Here is a 24,413-nt window from a genome sequence, read left to right as displayed (position 1 = left end):
AAATAATTCTAGTATTTTAATGGTGAATACTTAAATTGTTCAAAATATTTTCACAGCGGATTACCAGGAAATCTTCAAAATTGTTTATAACTGCAGCACTTTCTAGGTAGACTTATTTATCTAGTATAGTTCAGAACATAGACACTGTCACACTGTCATTTTATCATTTCTTTTCCCATTTCAAAGTGCATAAAGTGCTAACTCTGCACTTTGAGTTAGCAGCTCAGAGTTCGGTAATGTATCAGCATCTGGTAAATGTATTACCTTGTGTATGGAACAGTGACACATACTGGCAGAGTAAAAATGTGTGCTGATTAAGGCTCATAATGGATAATTTTTTATAAAAATATGACAGTATTTCTTGTATGAAGAAAAAGAAAGTTGAAATAAAATATTATGCTATTCAATATTAACACTGTAAAGGAAACACTCATGGACAATGGCATTAGAGGCAACTGATGAACTGGAGGACAAGTGCTTCTGTCTTCATGGCAAGTGGAATAATTCATCATATTACATGACGGGAATGACATCCTGGCTTTACTGGATGTTGGTATAATAGCAGGATGGACAAGATGTGCAATATAAGTGAATCTGGTTATGACAAGACAGAGGGTGACCAGTGCATGGAACACTCCATGTCAAGGTTATGTAGGCATTAGGTTTTTCATTTGCCATTGTGTCAAGAATGTACTGTGAGTATCTCAATCCAGTGAAAGCCATTGACACTAGAAGTACATGCAAAGGGCTATAACAAACTAATGGCAGGTTGACTATCCTGTATTATATTGGCAGGTAGATGAGGAACACTGCAAAAAATCACTTAAAAATCCGTCGTTGGACAACAAAAATTTAGGAGAAGCTATAGGATACTATCCAAGACCAATAGCTCACTGTAAAGAAAAGGCAGGCCCCAATGACATTCCTCTGTTCACTACACATCACAGGCACAGAGATTATCGTGGTAGCAGGAATGCTGCCATTGGAAGACTGAAGCATGGTAAAAGGTCATTTGGACTGATCAGTCCCAGTACATGTTGGTACACACCTATCACCACACTCTACTTGCCAATAGGAGATTGTTTTGGCATGTGGTAGAGGTGTTCTTTAGTGGGGAATATTTGCATGGGAGGAAATGGTGTCTCTAATATACATGTCATTGTCTCTCATCAGCTAGATCTATATATAAGAACCTATTAATCACATAGTTGAGTTTGTTCACCTACTGCACTCTAGTGGTGTTCTGTACCCTCTCCATTGTTCCAGAGTCCTGCCAGACATACGAGGGCTATCCACAAAGTACATTACGTTTTGGAATTAAAAATAAATAAAGTATTGGAAATTTTTTTTATTATATACAGATGAAAGCCACACTTAAATACTACTTTTCTACATAGTTGCCATTTAAATTAAGGCACTTATCATAGCGATGGATGAGCTTGGAAATTCCTTCGTCGTAAAATTCGGACGCCTGCACCTTCAACCACGTGGTTACCTCTTCTTGAAGCTGTGGGTCGTCATCAAAACACTGCATAGCCAACCACTTCTTCATTGCTGGGAATAAGTGGAAGTCGTTCGGTGCCAGGTCGGGACTGTACGGCGGATGAGGAAACAACTTCCACTTAAAAGATTCGAGAACTTCATGAGTAGCATTTGCCGTGTGGGCCTGGGCGTTATCATGAATCAGCAAGATCTTTGAGCCCAACTTTCCCCTGCCCTTGTTTTGTATTGCTCTTCTGAGGTTGTGCAGAGTTTGGCAATACCTTTGAGAGTTTACTGTAGTGCCTCTTTCCAGGAAATCCACAAAAATCACACCTTTTCTGTCCCAAAAGAGGAAACCACGTGGTTGAAGGCGCAGGCGGCCGAATTTTATGACGAAGGAATTTCCAAGCTCGTCCATCGCTATGATAAGTGCCTTAATTTAAATGGCAACTATGTAGAAAAGTAGTATTTAAGTGTGGCTTTCATCTGTATATAATTTTAAAAAAATTCCAATACTTTATTTATTTTTAATTCCAAAACGTAATGTACTTTGTGGATAGCCCTCGTATTTGAGGAACAGTCCATGGACATTAGGATACTTGTTTGGTCAACAAGTTTCCTGAATCAATCTCATTTAACATACCTGGTACACCATCAACTGAAATGTTAGCTCCTTTGATCCAGCTCCTAGCAATCTATGTCAATTATGGGTGACATCTAGAGTGGCCTTGTGTCAGAATAATTGTACCATGCTTTTATGCAATCCTTGACATCATCAGAACAACGTGCTACTAGGTAGTTTTCTGAAATACAGTTGCTGGTAAATGTGAATTCATTTCTCACTGCTGTGGAGTATATTGAGGACATGATTGGAGGAAATGCTCTGTAGTGAGCTCTATCACACTGAGGGGAAAAATTAGAGAATTCCAGAGTAGCACAAACAGAGCAGAACAATACTGTTACTGAGATGGAAGGTACATTACACTTGGATAGAAAAAGAGCTATCCCTAATTTATGGATGCATAGATAACAAGCACAAATCAAATATTGACAACAGAGGACACCTAGCTAATTTTTGTTGACAGGTTTAAGATTTAGCATTGAAAACAATATGTCATAGTAGATTTTGAGCATGGGATGAATATCTAGAAATGGAGCCCTTCCCACTCAAAGTAAACAGTTTAGAAGATAGATATCTGAGATACAAAAACAGTTTTTTTATCATATTCCTTAAATGCAACAAAATAAATTTTGTGAGATTTTGCTACATGTCTTTTCAGTAATTTACTGAAGATGATACAAATGTTGTACAGATGGTAAGTGAAAAAGACTGAAAACAAAAACAACTTAAAAAATAATACTGTTAACTATTTGGAGGAAAGTAAAATTGATACTTGATGATATTATGAAATGAATAAAACAGGACTAGTAATGCTGTAGTTTACTTAGATATCTCTCTTGTAAGAAGGAAACAGTTCTTGGTTTAGCAGATTATAATTGAAGGAAACATACTTTGTAACTGAATCATACTTACCAGATTCAAGGATGAGAAAACTGAATGTTACTACAGTAATAAAAATTGCATTTAGGAAGTCAAGCCAGAATCCTAAAGTTATACCAGTTGTTATGAATAAAAACCAGCCTGCAGTGTGATGATCCTGTAAAAACAGATGAACTAACTGTATTAAAGAAAAGTAAACAATTGTATATTCATTAAAAAAATCTATCATAACAGCTACCTGATGTGTGTCAAACTCATCACAGATTTTTCCCTGGGTACCAGATGCATGAATGGTGCTAAGACCATTAAGAGAATCTGAGAGATGTGAAAATACAGGGCTTCTTTCTGTAATAACAGTAATCAAATACTGAAAGGCAGGAATTGTTGGTGCACGGTTTTTTAAAGAAAAGATGGAAAATCTGTTTCACAGCTGAGAATTAATAAACTGACTTGTATTCTAACATATGACACACACTGTGAGAAAACAGTCCATAAAAGTTATAATAATTTTATTTATTTTCGTGTTGTGACTATATCACATGATGTGGAACATGTCCGTTTCAAAAGTTTTTTGTGGTTACATTTTATGCTACTATGTAAATAATGCTAATGAATATCATATTAAGGTATCTATGACTAAGGTTCTACAATGGGAAACAAATGTTTTTAATTATGTTTATAGTAATAAATAAACAAACACATAAATATGGATCTGGGAATTTATTTGAGTGTTACGGGAGCATCACATTCTGGTTAAGGAACTGTTCTATAGCATAAAATCATCATAACAGCTACCTGATGTGTGTCAAACTCATCACAGATTTTTCCCTGGGTACCAGATGCATGAATGGTGCTAAGACCATTAAGAGAATCTGAGAGATGTGAAAATACAGGGCTTCTTTCTGTAATAACAGTAATCAAATACTGAAAGGCAGGAATTGTTGGTGCACGGTTTTTTAAAGAAAAGATGGAAAATCTGTTGCACAGCTGAGAATTAATAAACTGACTTGTATTCTAACATATGACACACACTGTGAGAAAACAGTCCATAAAAGTTATAATAATTTTATTTATTTTCGTGTTGTGACTATATCACATGATGTGGAACATGTCCGTTTCAAAAGTTTTTTGTGGTTACATTTTATGCTACTATGTAAATAATGCTAATGAATATCATATTAAGGTATCTATGACTAAGGTTCTACAATGGGAAACAAATGTTTTTAATTATGTTTATAGTAATAAATAAACAAACACATAAATATGGATCTGGGAATTTATTTGAGTGTTACGGGAGCATCACATTCTGGTTAAGGAACTGTTCTATAGCATAAAATGACTCTTGCAATAGGAACTGTCTTAAGTTCTTTAAGCAAAAACTTATCATGTACTAAATATTAAACTTGTGTAAGGACAGAATTAAAAACCTTACAGCCACTGAAATAGATCCCCTTCTGTACCATACTCAGCCATGATGTATGCTCATAGTGGATACCTTTTTCCTTATCATATCATTACTGTGATACACAGTATTAGGTTTAAAATGTGACCACTTTTGGCAGAATATATATTATACAGTGGATATTAGGATTTTAAAAAGATTTCTACATGTGGTTCTAGTGTGAACTTCATACGTGCTTCTTATGACTCTTTTTGTGCATAAAGCACTTTTGTAATCAGTGTATGATTTCACCAAAATATGATTCTGTGTGCCATAATGATATAAACAGTCATAATAAGCTGATTTAATACCTTCTATGTTTCTATAGGAGCAAACAATGTTTAAAGCATTAGTTGCAAAACACAGTTTTTTGCACTGATCCAGGATGGGTTGTGAACAGTTTAGTTTGCTATCAATATTTAAGACCAGGTATTTTGAAGTATACACACTGGCCAGTTGCTGGTCACCTAGTCTGTCTCCTATTTATACATCTTAGGAGTTTTTATATAATCAAATAAAACTTTATAAGTAAATTGAAGGGGATCACTGCTGTCAGCTGCAGCGGGGCACTATGTGGATTCAGCGGCAATGGGTGAAAATGTGTACTAGACTGGGATTTGAACCCAGGATCTCCCACTCACTAGGCATATGTGTTAACCACTGCACCATCCAGAACACAGTGGTATCACAACTGCGTGGACTACCTTGGCACACCTCACAGCTGATTCACATTATCACTGAGAGTCACCCATCTGTAGTCCTTGTCCATTTTACTCTCGTTCACTACACTGAGATTCCCACAGGAGATTGGAGGTATTTGTGCATCTGCACTGAAGGAGGTGGATCCATTGCCCATCTAGCCATATCAGTTATATGAATGTGTGATGTCTGTTCTTTTGGACATATCTGAAAGAACAGAAACCACACATTCATATAATTGATATGGCTAGTGGGCATTGAATCCACCTCATTCAGTACAGAAGCACAAATACACCCAATCTCCTGTGAGACTCTCGGTGTAGTGAACATGAGTAAAAAGGACAGGGACTGTGGATAAGTGGTGCTCCGTGGGAATGTGAATCAGCCCTGAGGTGTGCAAGATAATCCACGCAGATGTGATAATGCTGTGTCCCAGATGGCACAGTGGTTAATGCACTTACCTAGTTCAAATCCCAGTTCGATTCACATTTTCACTCATTGCCACTAATGCCACATAATGTCCCAATGCAGCGGACAACAGTGATCCCCTTCAATTTACACACAATGTTTCACAGCTGCAGATTCTGCGTGGCGTCTGTTCTTTCAGACACCATGCATTCATGTAATGAATACAACTTGTTTTACTGTAATTATCAGAAAGACCATTTATGTTAAACAGATAATAATATCCCCAAAGACCTTATTAGCTGGCACCTCAGGTTTTTCTAATGAATTATCACCAAAAAGTACCACGGTATCATCAGGAAAGATGGTGAATTTATGATATTGTGTACAAAAAGGTAGAACATTAATAAATTTGGGGGCTCAGAACTGAGCCCTAAGGCACTCTACATGTGATGGTAGCCCATTATGATGATGCTGAGACCTCTCCTCAACTATCCAATACAATACAACTTTCTGCTTTCTGTTAGAAAGGTATTAACCAAACCATTATCCTGTTACACCCCCTATACCCAGGCATGTAGCCTTGTGTAAATGTATTTGGCCACTGACACAATCAAATGCATTCCTTAAGTCACAAAATATTACAAACATCTTTATTTTATAATCTTTTTTGAAATCCAAACTGACTTTCACTGATGGCATTATGGTAACTAAGGTGCTTAACAATCCTGGCATGGTTTATTTTCTCCAGAACTTTGGAAAAATCCTGTGAGTAGTGAGACTGGCTGATAGCTAGCAGTATGTGCCTTAGCTCCCTTCTTATACAGTGGTTTTACAACATAATTTAGCCCTTTATGAACTAACCATTGGTTAAGTGATGGATCAAAAATAAAGCAATGTATTTTACTCACATGGCTACAGGAGCATTTTAATAACTTACTAGATCTATTGTCAACTTCAGTAGTGTGTTTACTTTCCAGAGATTTAATGATTCAGTCATAGTTCACATGTGATCTGAATTTTCATGTAGTCTGTAGTTCTAAGCTGTATTATACAATAATATGGGAGGACTTACTAATACCTGCAGCAATCCATTTATTCTTCTAAGATACTACTCCTTAGCTGCTACTGTTGAAGTGGCTACTTTGGAAACTGTCTCCTCCGATATTAATTTAAATAATGTATGCATTTTATGCTCAGAGAAGATCTTTTAGTAGGCCTGCATTTTTTAGTAGACTTTTCTTTGACTTTAATGTCTGACAGTAATGATCAGAGAGGTCAAGATCTTTTATAAATACTTTATGATTTTCCCTGTCAATATCTGTAAGTACAGTGTCCAAGACTCATGATGAATCTTTTGATATCCTAGCAGCAGTGTTTAACTTTTGCACCATGCCTATAGTCTCCAAAATGTTAAAGAAGTTATTACTAATTGTACCATCAATGGTGGCCCTTAGTGGTGGGCGGTACACATACATAATGATTAATTTTTACTGATGTCTTGTTTTGTTAATTCAGTGGCAGACAATCCAAAATGTTTATCTACAATCATTGTGATCAGGTCTGCCCTAGCTTTAATATATGTGTCATTTCTGATATACAGGGTGTTACAAAAAAAAAAAAAAAAAAAAAAAAAAAAAAAAAAAAAAAAAAAAAAAAAAAAAAAAAAAAAAAAAATCCAGTACTGAGGCCTTCTGGAGGTGGTTGGGGGGGGGGGGTTTCTGAAATTTAGACTTGTTAAAACGTTATTTTAACACTTTTCTGCGCATTTTAAAAGTTCAGATGCAACATTTGCTGTGGTAAAAAATAAAGTTCTATTGTACCACATCTTAAAACCTGTGGTTCTGATTTTTTTTCATCAGAGGTACCAGTACAAGGATATATGTGTATGTGTTTATGTATGTGTCTGAAACCAACAATTTAAACCAAGAGTGATAGTAGAATCTTAACTTCCACAGTGATGTGGCACTAGCTACTGGTGAAAGCTTGTATCAGTAAGACCACATAACTTTAAAGGTAGTTAGACACATGTCTTACATAAAGACAGCTGACAGTTAGAATAGCATGTAGAAATGGTTTACAAAGCATTGCTTATGTTTTGTCTATTTTTCCAAGTTGCATTTCATTTTCCATTCTATCAAAAGCAAGTATTTATAACTGTAGAATTGAATTTTACAGAAACATCTTATAAAAATGATTGATGTTTTCTTACATTAAACTTTGTGTCATAATTAAATCCTCTAAGTTCGTGTTTTATCTCATTTAACCACTTTCATAAAACCAGTTGCAATATGAATAGGAGATGCTGTGACAAATATCACAGACATTTAATGACACATTGAAAAGATAATTACTATGATCTTATGGCTAACCAAATACTAGCTGTCACCTCTGCTGATTCATCTCTTATAGGAAAATAAATGATTGCAGAAACATGGCAATCTGTGTCTGTTATAGTCTTGAAATAGTTGTTAACATTATTTGCATATCACACCATAAAATTATTTCTGTGTAAAGTGCTAAATGATAAGACTAATCCCTCTTTGTATACATAGCCTCACAATTATTATAAAATTAAATGGAAATTCAGTAACACAGAAAAATTATATGTAACTGACAATCAAGAAATAAGATACATAAGTGGCAAATCAAATAATGGTAACTGCTCATAAATGAAAGTAACTGGTATACTATGACTACGTAATTTATACTCACTCATTGCTTCAAGTTTCTTGGCCTCTCTAGCAGTTGATATTAGAACAATTGAGATGTAGTAGAAGAAAACAGCACAGATGACAATGGCAATAATAAGGTAATAGTTGACAATGATAACCATTACCATTATCCCACACAAAGTTAAATATATCTAAAAAATGAAGTGAAAGATTACATTTAAGATTATAATTGAATAAAAATCATTACATAGTGTTAATTTAACAAAATTTTCTAAAGAAGCTAAGTACCTGAGTCATGAAGAGCATAGCCTGCGGTAAAAGTTCATCCATTGCTCCTACATCTTTTGAGAACCGATTGAGGATTCGACCAGATGGATTTGTATCAAAAAAACGCATTTTGGAAAGTAGTAATGCTTCAAATGCCCTATTATGCAGGTTTCGAGATGCACGCATACACAGTTTGAAGAAAGCTGCAGATCGAAGCAGTGTAAGAACTACACAACCTGCTACAAGAATACCATATCCTTCTACAAATGTTTCACTGGTTGGCTCATGATCCCACAGCTCTATCTTGTACTGATCTGTATCATTTGTTGCCACATGATATCCACTAGTAGAATATCTTTCTGCTTCCGTATTTGACCTGGAACAGTATTTAATAGCTATCTGTTTTACTGAGTATGGTATTGTGACAAAAGTATTATATAGTCAAAGGAAAAAAGGAGATGAAATTTCAGGGCCACAATCAAAGAGAATACATATACTAGTGAACATAATTTTCTTAAAAACCTGTAACTGCAAGAAGTCATTAGTGGTATCAGCTGATCATTTCTTGGTGTAAAGTCTGATGTGAGACTCAGCACCATTCAGTAATAATTAACTGAACTTTACTGTAAAAAATTGGGTTGCAGTAGTCTAGTTTTAGAGATAATTCATAAATTAAAATAATATTGCTTATGTAATACTTCTTTTTTAATGTCTACAGTATGTAATCATGCATCAGACTACTACGTCTAGATAATATTAAGGAATTATGAATCATTTGCCACCTTTTCAACATTTGACACTCATTTATGGGAATTTGTACACCTGTACAAACCAGCCGACAAAGAGACAGAGAAAAGTGCAGGTGATGAGATTTTGTTATTAAAGTTGTCTTCTCTCCTATTAATGCTGGCTGAATTATAGCCTAAATCATTTTAAGTCTTATTGTTGCCCATGAATATGAAGACTGTTTCAGAGAGTGTGGCACTGCATCCCAAAAATTGAATCAGTCCACAAACTGTGAACACTAAAGACAGTCTTTGTCAGTCTGGGAAAAGAAAACTGTGAACAGCATTGAATAATTGTAACTCTGCTGAGAAGAGTTCACTCAGGACACCATTAATATTGAACACAGTGTATGGTACTGCTGCTTATGCCATCACATCTGGTACACAGCATAGCTACAGAGGGCACATCAATCAGGCAGTCTTCAACTGTGGGGAAACAAAGTTCTGATCAGTTACAAGCAAGATGGAGTTCATAAACAGGACACTACGCATCCACCACAAGACCTACAAACAGTTAACTCCATCCAACAATAGTTATGTCTGCCACCACAGAGGCTCCTGACACCAGGAACACTGCGAAATAGATCACACATTGACAACCTTCTGCTGCTTGTGGATAAATGTGGATGCAGTCATACTTGGACTGTGCATTGCAAGCAACAGTTGCCTGCAATTCCATTTGCAGTTATTCATCAGTCACTGATGAGTTCCATTTGCTGCCGTTGCGGCCCAGTTGCTGTTAACAAGTGATCATTAGACTGTAAATGCTTAGTGCCAAAGTGTCATTGACATCAGAGTGTAATATCTCTTTATATTCCACTAATTATCCCTGCACAATTCTATGAGTGAATTATGTTTCCTACTTGACCATCTATATACTCGCAGAATTGATTCGCAAAGTAGTACAGTACTATTACTATTCCATGAGTGCATGATTACTCTTGGTAATATTCTCTCTGGTGTGTTGAGAGGACTTCTAGGATCTTCTCCGTGCCAAATAGCCGCATTGAATAATTGTAATTTTGCTATCGAGATTACTGGAAGAATGAGATTGAAAATATATTGTATGCTACTCAAGAAAATATATACTGAGCATTTACATCAAAGGTGTGTAAGGAATTTCATTATATATGTATTCTCTAAGTGGAAATTTGCATGGATGTGTCGTTTCGTTGGTAATCAGAAGGGAACTTCCGATGAATTGGAAATGAACCTGCAATTATTAGATCCAAGAGCTCCATTATTTCATCGGATAATTAAACTCTATCAAAGCAAACTTTCTGCTTGATCTGAGATTTCCCGACTGACTACGCAACACAAGAAAACCAAGATATTTTATTTACACAGGATTGCAGATCAATTTGAATCATCGAGACTGCAGTCAAGAAGAGTCATCGTCCGATTCTGATTAAACAAGTAAAGCTTAATTATAACTTTCTTGAGCGACTGTGATGACTGTGATATGGCTACTTATGAATGAGATCATTAATAAAATACTAATAACTAACTTTCCTCCTCACTAGCAACCAGTATAAACACAATATTAATTAAAATTATAAGAGCCTGAACAACTAACTGGTAATTAGAGCAGTACAGACTGAACATCTGTAGATCATATCATTCTCTTTTACTGTAAAAGGTTAGACGTGTGTAGGACTTTAACTACAAAGCCAAGCATCATACACCACTTAAGGTTGAGTATTAACTGTATTTTATTTTTAATAGATGCTAATTTCTTGTTTGGCATTGTGTTGGTTATCATATCTGTGTTATAGTTACAACTACTCTGAGATCAAACCAGATGCTAGCATGCAAGCAAGCTACCCAGTACAGCGCCTATTTTCTGTGGTATAGGGTTTGCTTCCTGCTACCTTTCTTGTTGGACACCATGCTTGTCTCGGTGAACACAACATATACAAATATTTAATGAAATTTTGTAACAATATGAAACTGTCACATGAATTACATCAAAACACTTCCAAATGTGATTAATATTTTGAGCAATAGTAGTGGCAGTGGAATATCAAAGAGGAAAATGACAGGGTTATAAATACAAAATCAAATAGGGGTAACGCAGGAGTAGGTTTAATAATGAATAAAAAAAAAAAAATAGGAGTGCAGGTAAGCTACTACAAACAGCATAGTGAACACATTATTGTGGCCAAGATAGATATGAAGCCCAAGCATACCACAGTAGTACAAGTTTATATGCCAACTAGCTCCGTAGATGATGAAGAGATTGATGGAATGTATGATGAAATAAAAGAAATTATTCAGACAGTGAAGGGAGGTGAAAATTTAATAGCCATGGGTGACTGAAATTTGATAGTAGGAAAAGGGAGAGAAGGAAACATAATAAGTGAATATGGATTGAAGGAAAGAAATGAAAGAGGAAGCCGCCTGGTAGAATTTTGCACAGAGCATAACTTAACCATAGCAAACACTTGGTTGAAGAATCATGAAAGAAGGTTGTATACATGGAAGAAGCCTGGAGATACTAGAAGGTATCAGATAGATTATATAATGGTAAGACAGAGATTTAGGAACCAGGTTTTAAATTGTAAGACATTTCCAGGGGCAGATGTGGACTCTGACCACAATCTATTGGTTATGAACTGTAGATTAAAGCTGAAGAAACTGCAAAAAGGTGGGAATTTAAGGAGATGGGACCTGGATAAACTGAATGAACCAGAGGTTGTACAGAGTTTCAGGGAGAGCATAAGGGAACAATTGACAGGAATGGAGGAAAGAAATACAGTAGAAGAAGAACGGGTAGCTTTGAGGGCTGAAGTAGTGAAAGCAGCAGTGGATCAAGTAGGTACAAATATGAGGGTTAGTAGAAATCCTTGTGTAACAGAAGAAATATTGAATTTAATTGATGAAAGGAGAAAATTTAAATATGCAGTAAATGAAGCAGGCAAAAAGGAATAAAAACGTCTCAAAAATGAGATCGACAGAAAGTGCAAAGTGACTGGGCAGGGATGGCTAGAGGACAAATGTAAGGATGTAGAGGCTAATCTCACTAGGGGTAAGATAGATACTGCCTACAGAAAAATTGAAGAGACCTTTGGAGAAAAGAGAACCACTCATATGAATATCAAGAGCTCAGATGGAAACCCAATTCTAAGCAATGAAGGGAAAGCAGAAAGGTGGAAGGAGTATATAGAGGGTCTATACAAGGGTGATGTACTTGAGGACAATATTATGGAAATGGAAGAGGGTGTAGATGAAGATGAAAAGGGACATATGATAATGCGCGAAGTGTTTGACAGAGCACTGAAAGACCTGATTCGAAACAAGGCCCCGGGAGTAGACAACATTCCATTGGAACTACTGACAGCCTTGGGAGAGCCAGACCTGACAAAACTCTACCATCTAGTGAGCAAGATGTATGAGACAGGTGAAATACCCTCAGACTTCAAGAAGAATATAATAATTCCAATCCCAAAGAAAGCAGCTGTTGACATATGTGGAAATGACCAAACTATGAGTTTAATACATCACAGTTGCAAAGTAATAACGCAAATTATTTACAGATGAATGGAAAAACTGGTAGAAGACAATCTCAGGGAAGATCAATTTGGATTCCGTTGAAATATTGGAATCCGTGAGGCAATACTGACCCTACGACTTATCTTAGAAGCTAGATTAAGGAAAGGCAAACCTACGTTTCTAGCATTTGTAGACTTAGAGAAAGCTTTTGACAATGTTGACTGGAATATTCTGTTTCAAATTCTGAAGGTGGCAGGGGTAAAATACAGGGAGCGAGGGCTATTTACAATTTGGACAGAAACCAGATGGCAGTTATAAGAGTCGAGGGACGTGAAAATGAAGCAGTGGTTGGGAAGGGAGTGGAGACAGGGTTGTAGCCTCTCCCCAATGTTATTCAATCTGTATATTGAGCAAGCAGTAAAGGAAACAAAAGAAAAAAATTGGAGTAGGTATTAAAATCCATGGAGAAGAAATAAAAACTTTGAGGTTCACCAATGACATTGTAATTATGTCAGACACAGCAAAGGACTTGGAAGAGCAGTTGAACAGAATGGACAGTGTCTTGAAAGGAGGATATAAGATGAACATCAACAAAAGCAAAACTAGGATAATGGAATGTAGTTGAATTAAGTTGGGTGATGCTGAGAGAATTAGATTAGGAAATGAGGCACTTAAAGTAGTAAAGGAGTTTTGCTATTTGGGGAGCAAAATAACTGATGATGGTCGAGATAAAGAGGATATAAAATGTAGACTGGAAATGGCAAGGAAAGCGTTTCTGAAGAAGTGAAATTTGTTAACATCAAGTATAGATTTAAGTATCAGGAAGTCGTTTCTGAAAGTATTTGTATGGAGTGTAGCCATGTATGGAAGTGAAACATGGACGATAAATAGTTTGGACAAGAAGAGAATAGAAGCTTTCGAAATGTGGTGCTACAGAAGGATGCTGAAAATTATATGGGTAGATCACATAACTAATGAGGTGGTATTGAATAGAATTGGGGAGAAGAGGAGTTTGTGCCACAACTTGACTAGAAGAAGGGATCGGTTGGTAGGACATGTTCTGAGGCATCAAGGGATCACCAATTTAGTTCAAATGGTTCAAATGGCTCTGAGCACTATGAGACTTAACTTCTGAGTTCATCAGTCCCCCAGAACTTAGTACTACTTAATCCTAACTAACCTAAGGACATCACACACATCCATGCCCGAGGCAGGATTCGAACCTGCAACCGTAGCGGTCATGCGGTCCCAGACTGTAGCGCCTAGACCCACTCGGCCACATCTGCCGGCTACCAATTTAGTATTGGAGGGCAGCATGGAAGGTAAAAATCATAGAGGGAGACCAAGAGATGAATACACTAAGCAGATTCAGAAGGATGTAGGTTGCAGTAGGTACTGGAAGATGAAGAAGCTAGCACAGGATAGAGTAGCATGGAGACCTGCATCAAACCAGTCTTAGGACTGAAGACCACAACAACAACAACATATTATGTAATCCCGTAAAATGAGGGAAAGCATAACCTGTTTTTGTTGAACAAATTGACAATCAGTTGCACAAAAGAAATTTTGTTTCTTTCAGGTAGTTAGTGTTGTTCTTCAGAAAATCAGAATTACCACATTATCAGTGAGCATTAGAAATAAGCAGGTCTATGCAACATAGTACTGCAGTCATATATATCTTGGTACATGTACAAATATGGTACAAGGACAACAGACAATGAGTGCAAACATCAAGAGTTTTTGCATGATGTCTGCACTTGTCATTTCATGTCCGTATACCATGTTTGTGCAAGCCCTATGATCTGTATGACTCCAGTATTATGCTGCATACACCAGCTTATTATGGACACTGACTAATAAAGTGAGAATTCTAATCTTCCAAAGTAAGGCAATAAGTGCCTGAAACCAGTAAAGAAATAAGATTTATTTTGTGCAACTGGTTGCTGAAGTTTTCAAAAAATGTACTTACAGTTGCTGAAGATGAATAAAGTAGTAACCATAAATAATAGGGTTAAAATAAGCAGCTCAGATATTGCAATTTATTGATGAATTCCACATCTAAATCCAACATTTAGTGTGAGTACTATGGAATTTTTAATCAAGCAGAGCAGCAAAATTCAGGCAGATGTTAGGCAACAATGTTTGGCCAATATTACAAAGGTTAGAAAGAATGGCAGTGAGAGAATCAAGGCTGCTAAAAGTGGGTGGCAGCCATGTCTCTCAGAGATGCCAAATAGGTGTCCTGTATGTTCTAGAAAAGTGGCATAGGAATACTTCCAGTGAAACTAAAAATTAAGATGCAGTTTGAGGGGAGAGGCACATATTTGCAACAGCAGAATGGACTTGTTCCTGTCCCTGAAGAGGGGAGTACATGACAAAGTTCATCAGTAAATATACTGTTTGGATAAGTAAAGTACATCCTAAAAGTCTTGTGAGAGTTGCTCTGTTGGAGCTAGTAATAATATTTTAAGTACTGATGTTATTAGAAGTGAAGCATCTGACATCACAGGCAGAAAAATATTTACAAATAGGAGTAGGGTCCCTTTGTTTGAGGACGATCGTGATGGCAGTTAGCTAAGAGCAGACCATGTCACTGGTGGGGGTCAGCCTCATTTGCATACTAAACTGAATTGGTGGTTTATTTAATGTTGTAAAGTAAAACCCTGTGAAATCACATAGAAAAAGACTTTAACTGATGCACAAATGTTTTATTTTGAATGGTAACAGTAACTACAGAATTAGAAGTGTTTAGTTTGGATGAACAAAGCTTATTTTGGTTGACTGTGTCATGCCTCTCGAAAGTAATATCTTACTGTGTATATTATAGGCTTTTTGTAAGTTATCACTGATGGCCTTATGGTCAGGATATAATGGGGAAATATAACAGTAGTGGAGCACCTTATTATGAATGGTGCTAACCAATATCTTAAGTATCCTGACATTTCATACACAATGTCCCACACAGCAGTATATCTAGTGTAGGAATCACTGAGTGTGTGGGATCTCCCACAGATGTTGCTAGTTTGTAAAAAGTATGGTGGGGAAATTATTACTCAGAATTAATGGCTCACATGGAGGTTACTGAATTCTGACACGGTGCACATGCATATCTGATTTTGAATATAAGACTTATGCATCCCAATTTCATTAGAAGACACAAGACCTCAACAATATAGCCTGTTTTGATCAGGTATGTTTATTACTTATTTTATGACCAGTTAACCTCTTCCCTGGATTACAATTTTATTCAGAGTGTACACATGTGACAGCAACAGGAGTGCAATGTCAGAGCCTGCACAGCATATGAGGGACAGGTGAGTTTTGCAGGCTACAGCATCATTATGTGTAGGCCTGCAGAAACAAACAGATGGTTTTGTTTTAGAGTGCAAATGTGGGTGCCTGCAGTGCAAACCGCTGCCAATCCACAGAAGTCTTTTTGATAGAGATGTTGTGTGTGTTGTGCTTTTCACCTAGCTAATAGAAATCGATGGAATATTAAGAGATAGGTGACTAAGTTACAAGTAACTCTTATGAACTATGTATAATTTAGTCTGTGTTTCAGTGTATTCATTAAGGTGTTAGGAAATGTTTCTTACAATTTAAATCTGTGGTTGGAAGAGTTCTCATATCTTGTCACACACTTTTTTCCAAGGAGAATTTCAAATATTTTTAAAATTCCCTTCCAACAAATTTAAAGAAATTCTGAACAATTTACTCCATCTAATTTTGACAATTTGGAGTGCATAACACTTGCAATTTCTATTTGATCTTATAGATAACTTTTCAATGTGCACCAGCCAACTCATAAACCACATTAGTGCTTTGAACATTTAAGACCACATACACTGTGAGGATGGGTCAATGAAAAAGAAAGGAAGGAAAATTATGATTTGATGGAACATCAGCAATGAGGTTATTAGAATCAGAACACATGCTCAAAATGGACAAGGATTGGGAAGTAAGTTGGGGTACTGTTTTCGAAGGAATCAGCTTGGTATTGGCTTAAACTATTTACAGAAACAATGGAAAACATAAATCAGGCTGGCCATATGAGCATTTGAACCGGTCTCCTTCTGAAGGGTCCAGTGTGCTTATCACAATGAAAGCTGCATGCACCCTCTGTCTATAAAGTGAGTGGACTTTGCTCAGTGTAAATTCACATTTTAACTGATAGATTGTTGTATTTCTGAGGCACACATAGGGAAACAACTTGGCATTTGTTTAGAAAACTGTGGAAGATTACCTAAAACTGCTTCTCTGACTGGCCAAGTTATCATATTAACAGTTATTAGTATAGTATGTGGATTCAGTCGTGGCCTGACTTGCCTTCCTTCATTGTAAACAAGCATGCTAAACATTATGATGTAAAAGCAGGTTATTATAAGGCATTGTACTTATGATTTATATGAGTGAATTATACTTATGTCTACAAATGACTTCAGTTATTTTTACAGGTGACATTTACTGTCATGTCAGGCACCAATATATCTGTGGTAATTTGTTAACACATACATCTAGACATTTATTGTATTTTTCGTATAGAAAACACTACATACTCCTCCTTTAAATGTAAACTACTAAACAGAGAATCTTTTTGTAAGCTTACCAGTATGTCAACCAGTAGTCAGACCCACTTGTTGTAATTTGAGCAATCAAGAAAAAGAAAGGAATTACTGCAAGTGTGCACACATTTCCTCCTGCTCTGAAATAATGCCAATATGTAGACCATGTGAATCCTTCTCCGATTTTTTCTTCCTGGTCGTCATCAAGCACCTTACCACTTTCTTCCAGCAACACACTCTTTAAAAAAAAGAAATTACAGTTAAGTCTAGCCCAATCTGTTTCCCCATACTTATTACAGTACAGTAAGAAAGGTCATTTATTTCCTAATGCATTATGTTTGTTTTACCTTCTTTGTCAATATAAACACTTATTGTAAACTAAAGGTGTTGCTGAAAATACAACAGTGTGTTATGATATCCGTTGCATTAGGAGCTGTGAGCTAAAGATTATTGTTCAGTAGCACAAAACTGGTAATCTAACTGCTGCTTTACATTTCAATCAAGACAAATAAATTTATATTGAAAAGCACTAAGGTTACTCTAACATCACTTTAGAAAATATGAATATGTATTCAGGAATTCAATCTGTTGAGGATCTTTGAAACTCTTTCTATAAATCAAATAAACCATTTATAACAGTTAATTACTGTCAACTGAAATTCCCAAGAGGAGAAAAACTTAAGAACTATTGTATGAGTGGTACATTCTGATAGTTTCCTGCTGTGTCTCTCCTATAAGACAGCAACCTGCTACACACACATGTCCTGTGAGTGGCACATGTCAGGCATCATCTGCCACAGCACGCATAAGTGCCTGATCTGCGCTTGTATCATATGTTGGTAAATGCACTGGACAACAACAACATGTTAATAGGCCATGTCATATCGATGCACAGTGACAGTATTTAGGCCAGTGCACAATAACAGAACAGCTGTTCATCTCAGCGATCGAACCATTGGTTCTATGGATGAGATACTGATGGCAGTAGTGGTCCATCAATGAGAATTCTTGCTAAGGAACCTTCAGCAAGCAATTGCCATGCTGTGTTTAACTTCTAATCCCTACCAAGCTTAGGACAGTGACTTTACTTCTTTACATTTTAGCCTTATGCCAAATAAGTGCATGTGGCCTCCCTTTGATGAGACTATGACTACCTGTGTCACTAACTCTAGAACATTCCAAGTGAATATGAATTTGAACCTTGTTTTGTTAATCACTTTGGCCTTTGGCCCGTTAATCATTTCTTGCCTTCCTTTTTGCACTCAAAGTACCAAATGAACTTTCATTGTAGGTAACTGAAAACTCCATGAAGGAGACTTGTGTTCTTGAATATTTAATAAAATTGTTCTTGTTTACCTTGGCTGTGTTCTCATTGCACCTCAATCGTTGGACAACATTTCATTTATTGATGAAGATATAAAATTCGTGAGTGTTTTGCCCTACCATTTGTTGACAAATGAACATTTTTACTAGCTCCAGTGCCACCTCTTGAAGTTTTATCCCTTATCACTTGACAATGAGGATTTTTATGCCCCCAGTGACTCCACTCCAAGTCCTCCCAGTTGGTAATGGGGATTTTTCTAGCCCCTTTGGCTCCAGTGCCTCCACTGGCTCCAGTGCCACCTCCATGTTTCATCCTGGAACATTTGGCAATGATATATTGTTTTAACTGACTTTCTCATCCTTGCCTTTAGACAGTCTTTCCTTTGGCTCCAGGGCTCAAAAGTTTCATCCCACCACTAGTGACGGCTTCAACCTTTTATCCCACCATTGACAACAGCTTCTGTGTTTCATCTCACTATTGGTAATGGGGATAAACATTTTCATTGGCTTCATAATCACCATTGTCTCTGCACCACTGCCCAACATTTCATCCCATCAACTGACAATTAGTCAGAAGAATTTTTCATCACCTCCACTGTCACCATTGGCTCCAGAACCACCTGTCAACTTTTGTTCTATCAACTGACAACAAGTACACTTGTCTTCAACATAGAAGTGATTCCCTAAGTCTTATCTTTCTTGCAAAACATGCAGCAGATGCTAACCAGTGTCATCATGACACCAGAGGTACCCACCAGTCATCCCCAATGCACATCCAGGACCAACCACCGCTGGCCAATACTGTTGCAGCTACCTACTTCTGGCACATGGCCAGAATCCTCATCCTAATACTGCACCACACATGGACCTTACAGTGACTCCTACCAACAATGCTCTGCTATTGAGCCCATTTCCTTTCCCCCGCCCTAGCCCATGTGTAATCCACACACACAATTTCTGATTCTCTTTCCTGTGCCTAATCCACACACACATTTTATGAATATCCTTTCTGTGCCTAATACACACACACTCACACACACACACACACACACACACACACACACACACACACACACACACACACACACACACACACACACACACAAGTAAAGTTCTATGTACTGACTTGGCAGAAAATCCTAAGAAATTTTGGTCTTATGTCAAAGCGGTAGGTGGATCAAAACAAAATGTCCAGACACTCTGTGACCAAAATGGTACTGAAACAGAGGATGACAGACTAAAGGCCGAAATACTAAATGTCTTTTTCCAAAGTTGTTTCACAGAGGAAGATTGCACTGTAGTTCCTTCTCTAGATTGTCGCACAGATGACAAAATGGTAGATATCGAAATGGATGACAGAGGGATAGAGAAACAATTAAAATCGCTCAAAAGAGGAAAGGCCTCTGGACCTGATGGGATACCAGTTCAATTTTACACAGAGTACGCGAAGGAACTTGCCCCCCTTCTTGCAGTGGTGTACCGTAGGTCTCTAGAAGAGCGTAGCGTTCCAAAGGATTGGAAAAGGGCACAGGTCATCCCCATTTTCAAGAAGGGACGTCGAACAGATGTGCAGAACTATAGACCTATATCTCTAACGTCAATCAGTTGTAGAATTTTGGAACACGTATTGTGTTCGAGTACAATGACTTTTCTGGAGACTAGAAATCTACTCTGTAGGAATCAGCATGGGTTTCAAAAAAGACGGTCATGTGAAACCCAGCTCACGCTATTCGTCCACGAGACTCAGAGGGCCATAGACATGGGTTCACAGGTAGATGCCGTGTTTCTTGACTTCCGCAAGGCGTTCAATACAGTTCCCCACAGTCGTTTAATGAACAAAGTAAGAGCATATGGACTATCAGACCAATTGTGTGATTGGATTGAGGAGTTCCTAGATAACAGGACACAGCATGTCATTCTCAATGTAGAGAAGTCTTCCGAAGTAAGAGTGATTTCAGGTGTGCTGCAGGGGAGTGTCATAGGACCATTGCTATTCACAATATACATAAATGACCTGGTGGATGACATCGGAAGTTCACTGAGGCTTTTTGCAGATGATGCTGTGGTGTATCGAGAGGTTGTAACAATGGAAAATTGTACTGAAATGCAGGAGGATCTGCAGCGTATTGATGCATGTTGCAGGGAATGGCAATTGAATCTCAATGTAGACAAGTGTAATGTGCTGCGAATACACAGAAAGATAGATCCTTTATCATTTAGCTACAAAATAGCAGGTCAGCAACTGGAAGCAGTTAATACCATAAATTATCTGGGAGTACGCATTAGGAGTGATTTAAAATGGAATGATCATATAATGTTGATCGTCGGTAAAGCAGATGCCAGACTGAGATTCATTGGAAGAATCCTAAGGAAATGCAATCCGAAAACAAAGGAAGTAGGTTACAGTACGCTTGTTCGCCCACTGCTTGAATACTGCTCAGCAGTGTGGGATCCGTACCAGATAGGGTTGATAGAAGATATAGAGAAGATCCAACGGAGAGCAGCGTGCTTCATTACAGGATCATTTAGTAATCGCGAAAGCGTTACGGAGATGATAGATAAACTCCAGTGGAAGACTCTGCAGGAGAGACGCTCAATAGCTCGGTATGGGCTTTTGTCAAAGTTTCGAGAACATACCTTCACTGAAGAGTCAAGCAGTATATTGCTCCCTCCTACGTATATCTCGCGAAGAGACCATGAGGATAAAATCAGAGAGATTAGAGCCCACACAGAGGCATACCGACAATCCTTCTTTCCACGAACAATATGAGACTGGAATAGAAGGGAGACCGATAGAGGTACTCAAGGTACCCTCCGCCACACACCGTCAGGTGGCTTGCGGAGTATGGATGTAGATGTAGATGTAGAAGTTTCCTTATTTCTTGAGTGCTCCCACACCCATCTATAGCATTCGAGCACAATCATTTTATGTGCTTAGTGCTCCCATACTCATCTATGCCCTCCAGGCATTACAGTTCTACATCTTAAGTGCTCCTGTACTCATCTATGTCTTCTAGGCACAGTCATTTTACTGCTCAAGTGCTCTTCTGCTCATGTATGCTCTCCAGGCACAGTTTTTCTACCTTTTGGGTGCTCTCACCCTCACATCCATCCTCTGGGTGCAATTTTACCGTGTCATGTCAATGTTTCTTTCACACCACACCATCAGCCATCTGCATAAAGTATATCTATAACTACATTTTGTATCATTGCTGATTCATTCCAGATAGCTTGCTCCTTGGCTGCTACCAGTCTTGCCAACTGCTCCAAATGTGCCTGCACCTGGACCCTAGCCTATGGACATGGCTGTAGGCCATCTCTGACATTACTTCCTCAGGGCAAACACCACAACACCTCCTCACCCTATGTATCCTGACAGAGCTGCCAGATCTCGAAAAAGAGGGGAGATAGAGTCACAACCATAACTCTTCACTAATATGACTTCAACATTTACGCCCTGTGGGAAGGGATGCTGTGACCCTCCTACAAGTTAGAGGCCTATGACACACTTGCATCCCTTAAGTAGTCATGCTTCAGGCATCATCTGCCACAACAGGCACAAGTGCCTGCATGCCAAATACTGGTCCATGCTTGTCTCATATTTTGGTAAGTATTTTCCAATATGATGTTACATGCCTACTAGCAGGCTGTGCCTTATCCATATGCAGTGGCAGTATTTATGCCAGAGCTCAATCACAGAATGACAGTTCTGTGTCAGCTGTTGAACCAGTAATTCCTTCAAGTTCTCTAGGCCAGATGCCAACTACAGTAGTGGTCCATCAATCAGAGCTCTTGCTAAGGAACCTTCACTGGACAGTCACTGTGCCATGTTTAACTTCTAATCCCTGCTGAGCATAGGGTGGTGAGTTTACTTCTTCAGACTTGGCTTTATGCTCGTTAAGGGCACATGGCTTCCCTTTGCCAAGACCATGACTACTTGTGTTATTATCTCCAGAACACTCCAAGTGAATGTGAGCTTGAAACATTTTTGTTATTCACTTTGCTCTTTGGCCAGTTAATCATTTTTTGCCTTTCTTACTGGGCTTCAAAGTACCAAACAAACTTTCATTTGTGGGTAAGTTTTAACTCCATGAAGGAGGTTTGTGTTCTTGAATATTTTATAAACTTGTTCTACATTGTTTACCTGGTCTGTTTTCTCATTCTTATAATATTTATGGAATATTCCATAGGTTCTTGGAGGAAAATACGCCTATTAAAACCTGTATACACAGTATTAATGTTCCACAATAATATTTATTCAATAGTTTGTTATGAACTAGCTTTTGGCTTCTTAGGTCATCATCAGATGACTTATGCCTGTATTTCTCTTTGTTTCAATTCTGTCTTCTGATTTTAAAGTAGTAATTTATCTGTCGATCTTGCTAAATCATTTGTTCAAATGTGTGTGAAATCGTATGGGACTTAACTGCTAAGGTCATCAGTCCCTAAGCTTACACACTACTTAACCTAAATGATCCTAAGGAAAAACACACATATCCATGACCGAGGGAGTACTCGAACCTCTGCTAAATCATTTGTTCCAAAATTTCCTGCAGTCACATGTTTGTATGAGAATTACTTCTTTCATTTTTTCCTATTAGTACATACAGACGTGCAGATCAGATGAACACACATGCGCATGGGCAAGTTTCTCTCTTTATTTCATGGCCCCCACTACTTCTTCCACTCCAGATGTTAAATGAAAATGTATTTCAAAGATATTTCGACTATGATTGTCTGATATGAAGTAACTTGTCTTAATCATTTACATATGAGAATACCATGTGTTAATTGTGTCATATCTTATAGGTAGATTCTTTAAACATTCTAAGGATAACTTAGGAGGCTTATAATTTCCATGAGCTATACTTACCACTTCAGCTAATTCAGATGTGTCTCCTCTGTTTGGAACATGGACATCAGTGTTCCTCTTAGAGCCGATTCGCACTGAACGTCTGATGAGCTTTTCTTCCTGTCACATGAAAGGAAAAAACAATGAAAATGTGGAATATACAGTTCTCTGGTGATTTAATAAATCAGTTACTTTACTGCACATAAAATCAAAATAAAATTCTGTTCATAATTTTCACTCTTTTAAAAATAGTTATTCAGAACCTGTGAAAGAGTGTATGAAGTATTTCCAAAAGTACCTGTAAATGAAAAAAAAAAAGGATGTGGAAGGCGGGTGGAGAGCTGCCAAATGCCAATAAAAATGTCAGATCATTTCACTTAAGGTATGCAGAAGGATGTTAGTTCTTTTATAAAAGCGTATTGTATATGTATAGGTGTCAATTGGATTAAAATCCATGTCATTGTAAAACTCAACAAACAATTATAAAACAGATGTATCAACCAGCTTTATAGTGGTGCTCCTTAAGGGCAATTACACTGCTGGATTGCAGGGAAAGTGATCCACATATAACATCCTACTTTGGTTGCCCTGTACTATACTTTTTTTATTTTCATGCCATGTTTCACATTTTTAAGGATCTCCTCACTGCAGGTAAACATGACAAACAGTGTACCTAATGTAAACCTACTCTCAGTACTTTTATTTACTCTCTCTCTCTCTCTCTCTCTCTCTCTCTTCCCTTGTTTGAACTCAGATGAACAACCCTGTTTAATCTGTAGTCTGACATATTAGTCTTGCATCCTCAACCAGAAGACTGGTTTGACACCCCAGGCAAGGTCCTATTATAGATGGTATACCATTGTTTTCTCAAACCTTTGTACTAACTTATCCAGACATAATGAGCCTACAGTGTAAAGGAGACTCTGAAC

The 24,413-nt window shown here is 37.5% G+C and overlaps 1 protein-coding gene across 3 annotated transcripts in view; it reads right to left on the bottom strand.

Moving 5' to 3' along the window:
- Positions 1–24,413, bottom strand: part of LOC126183603 (ATP-binding cassette sub-family C member 4-like) — a 267,542-nt gene that overhangs the window by 60,136 nt on the left and 182,993 nt on the right. For 2 of the 3 annotated variants that reach the window (XM_049925712.1, XM_049925714.1), the window contains exons 13-18: positions 23,506–23,604; positions 17,354–17,547; positions 8,492–8,846; positions 8,244–8,394; positions 3,779–3,885; positions 3,017–3,140 (exon numbers count right to left, since the gene is read on the bottom strand). In XM_049925712.1, the coding sequence (XP_049781669.1) occupies positions 3,017–3,140; positions 3,779–3,885; positions 8,244–8,394; positions 8,492–8,846; positions 17,354–17,547; positions 23,506–23,604 (1,030 nt within the window). Of the gene's footprint in view, positions 1–3,016; positions 3,141–3,221; positions 3,329–3,778; positions 3,886–8,243; positions 8,395–8,491; positions 8,847–17,353; positions 17,548–23,505; positions 23,605–24,413 lie in introns of all 3 variants that reach the window. The other variant, XM_049925713.1, reaches the window with a different exon arrangement.

Source organism: Schistocerca cancellata, chromosome 4 (assembly GCF_023864275.1).
Source record: "Schistocerca cancellata isolate TAMUIC-IGC-003103 chromosome 4, iqSchCanc2.1, whole genome shotgun sequence".
NCBI lineage: Eukaryota > Metazoa > Arthropoda > Insecta > Orthoptera > Acrididae > Schistocerca > Schistocerca cancellata.
The sequence above is the reverse complement of the archived record's forward strand: the minus strand, read 5'-3'. Positions and strand labels throughout refer to the sequence as shown.